Source organism: Herpailurus yagouaroundi, unplaced genomic scaffold (genome assembly GCF_014898765.1).
Source record: "Herpailurus yagouaroundi ecotype Mexico unplaced genomic scaffold, PumYag 65585, whole genome shotgun sequence".
In the NCBI taxonomy this organism is placed as follows: Eukaryota; Metazoa; Chordata; class Mammalia; order Carnivora; family Felidae; genus Herpailurus; species Herpailurus yagouaroundi.
This window is the reverse complement of record NW_024418753.1, coordinates 2302-4134: the sequence shown is the minus strand read 5'-3', so window position 1 is coordinate 4134 and position 1833 is coordinate 2302. Positions and strand designations below refer to the sequence as shown.

Below are 1833 nucleotides of genomic sequence, written 5' to 3'. Positions count from 1 at the left end.
GGGGTCGCCGTGCCGGCGCCGCCCTGACAGGCGGAAGTGGCGCCGGTGTCACCGCGGCCCGGCTCACCGGCGCCGTCGGCTGCAGTTCCAGGGCCTCCGTCACCGCGTCTAACTGCTGTAGTAACCTGGGTCCGGGGCCTCGGTGGTGCTCCTGATGTCCCTCACCCACCCCTGAAGATCCCAGGTGGGCGAGGGAATAGTCAGAGGGATCACAATCTTTCAGCTAATTTATTTTACTCCGTGAGTATGCTCGCGCCGCCGCCGGGGGGTGGGGGGCGCACCTGCTTCCCCGCGCGGTGCCTCCTGGGAGCCAAGGTCCCGAGCCACTTGCCCCTTCCCCCAACCGCGTCCAGATGTCCGCGCGCCCCGGGGGAGGGGGACGGGGGGGGGGGGCTCTTCTCCGGGTTGGCTGCTGCGCAGATACCAGGTGCGGACTTGGGGCGCCCGCAGGATAATCGGCTGAATGTAACAGAGGAACTAACGTCTAACAACAAGACGAGGGTCCTGAACGTCCAGACCAGGCTCACGGGCTCCAAGCACATCGACTGGAGAGCGGTGCTGAGTGGCGGCTGCCTCTACATCGAGATCCCAGGCGGGGCCCTGCCCGAGGGGAGCAAAGACAGGTAGGGGCCCCGGGGCTGTCCCCCCCCCCCCCCCCGGGGGGGGGGGGGGGGGGGGGGCCGGGGGGGCCCCCCCCCCCCCCCCCAGCACCGGAGCCTCCCGGCGTCTGGTGATGGGCTCGCGCGGCCCCAGGGCGGCGGTGTCTCTGACGGTGTCTCCCCTGCAGCTGCCTTGCTCCGGACCTTCAGCTTTTTGGGCTTTGAGATTGTGAGACCGGGGCATCCCCTTGTCCCCAAGAGACCCGACGCTTGCTTCATGGCCTACACGTTTGAGAGAGAGTCTTCGGGGGAGGAGGAGTAGTGGCGGCACCGCCCGCCGCCCTGGCGCTCTGCCGCGGGAGCCCTCGGAGCCTTCGCTGCGGTCCCTTTGCGTGTTTTGCTTTGCGTGGCCGGCGTGACCGACTGCTTCGCCGGGGGCGCGGGCGGCAGGGTGCTCGCCTCTGCTGGGTGTGTCCGCATGTTGTGATTGTGCAAATAAATGCTCACTCCAAATTAGCAGTATATTTCCTGAAGTTTAATATTGTGTTTGTGATACTGAAGTATTTGCTTTAATTCTAAATAAAAGTTTATATTTTACTTTTTTATTGCTGGTTTAAGATGATTCCAATTGTCCCTGTTCTTGGAGAAGGACTTTATTTGAAGGCTTTTGGAAATCTTCAGTCTCTGATCGTGACCAGATCGGTGTTACTGCTCTTCCAGTGCTCGAAAACCTGAATAAAAGTGATGACACCTACAAGACCCGTGTTGGCTCAGTGGTGTTCAGCCGGCCACTGTCCCCACCGCCCGCGACTTGGGGCGGCGGGCGTAGTGTGTCCTGAGCTGAGTGACCCTGGTTCCGGGGGTTGGGGGGAAGCCAAGGCCGAGGTCTCGCCCTCCGGGCCATGGCCGGGTTCCTGCGGGCTGGGAGGCCCTTCCCGGGCCCTGCTTGGGCCGTCTCTGAACCCCACGTTTCCTCAGTCCTTCCCAGCAGCCCCACCCTTGAGCCTTAGGTGCCCTTTGCTGGGATGCTGGCTGGCCCTGAAGTTTCCTCTCTGCCTGAGGCCGGGCTTATTCAGGTGGCTTGGGGCGCGGCCCCGGTGACGTGTGGCCAGGGCTCCCGGGTCGGCCCCCAGGGGACTGTCCAGGCTAAGGTGTTGGGGAATGTCTGGGCCGTGGCCCCACCTTGGCACCGGTGCGGACCCCGAGTGCACCAGTACCCCTTGGAGAGGGCCCT

The 1833-nt window shown here is 64.0% G+C and overlaps 1 protein-coding gene across 1 annotated transcript; it reads left to right on the top strand.

Moving 5' to 3' along the window:
* Positions 1 to 5: 5 nt before the first annotated feature.
* Positions 6 to 1204, top strand: LOC121024520 (ornithine decarboxylase antizyme 1-like; the record flags this gene model as incomplete). Its single annotated transcript, XM_040466745.1, is given in 3 exon segments — positions 6 to 152; positions 154 to 240; positions 451 to 1204. Coding segments are annotated over 3 exon segments (411 nt in total), but the record flags the coding sequence as incomplete, so codon positions are not given.
* Between the last annotated feature and the right edge of the window lie 629 nt (positions 1205 to 1833).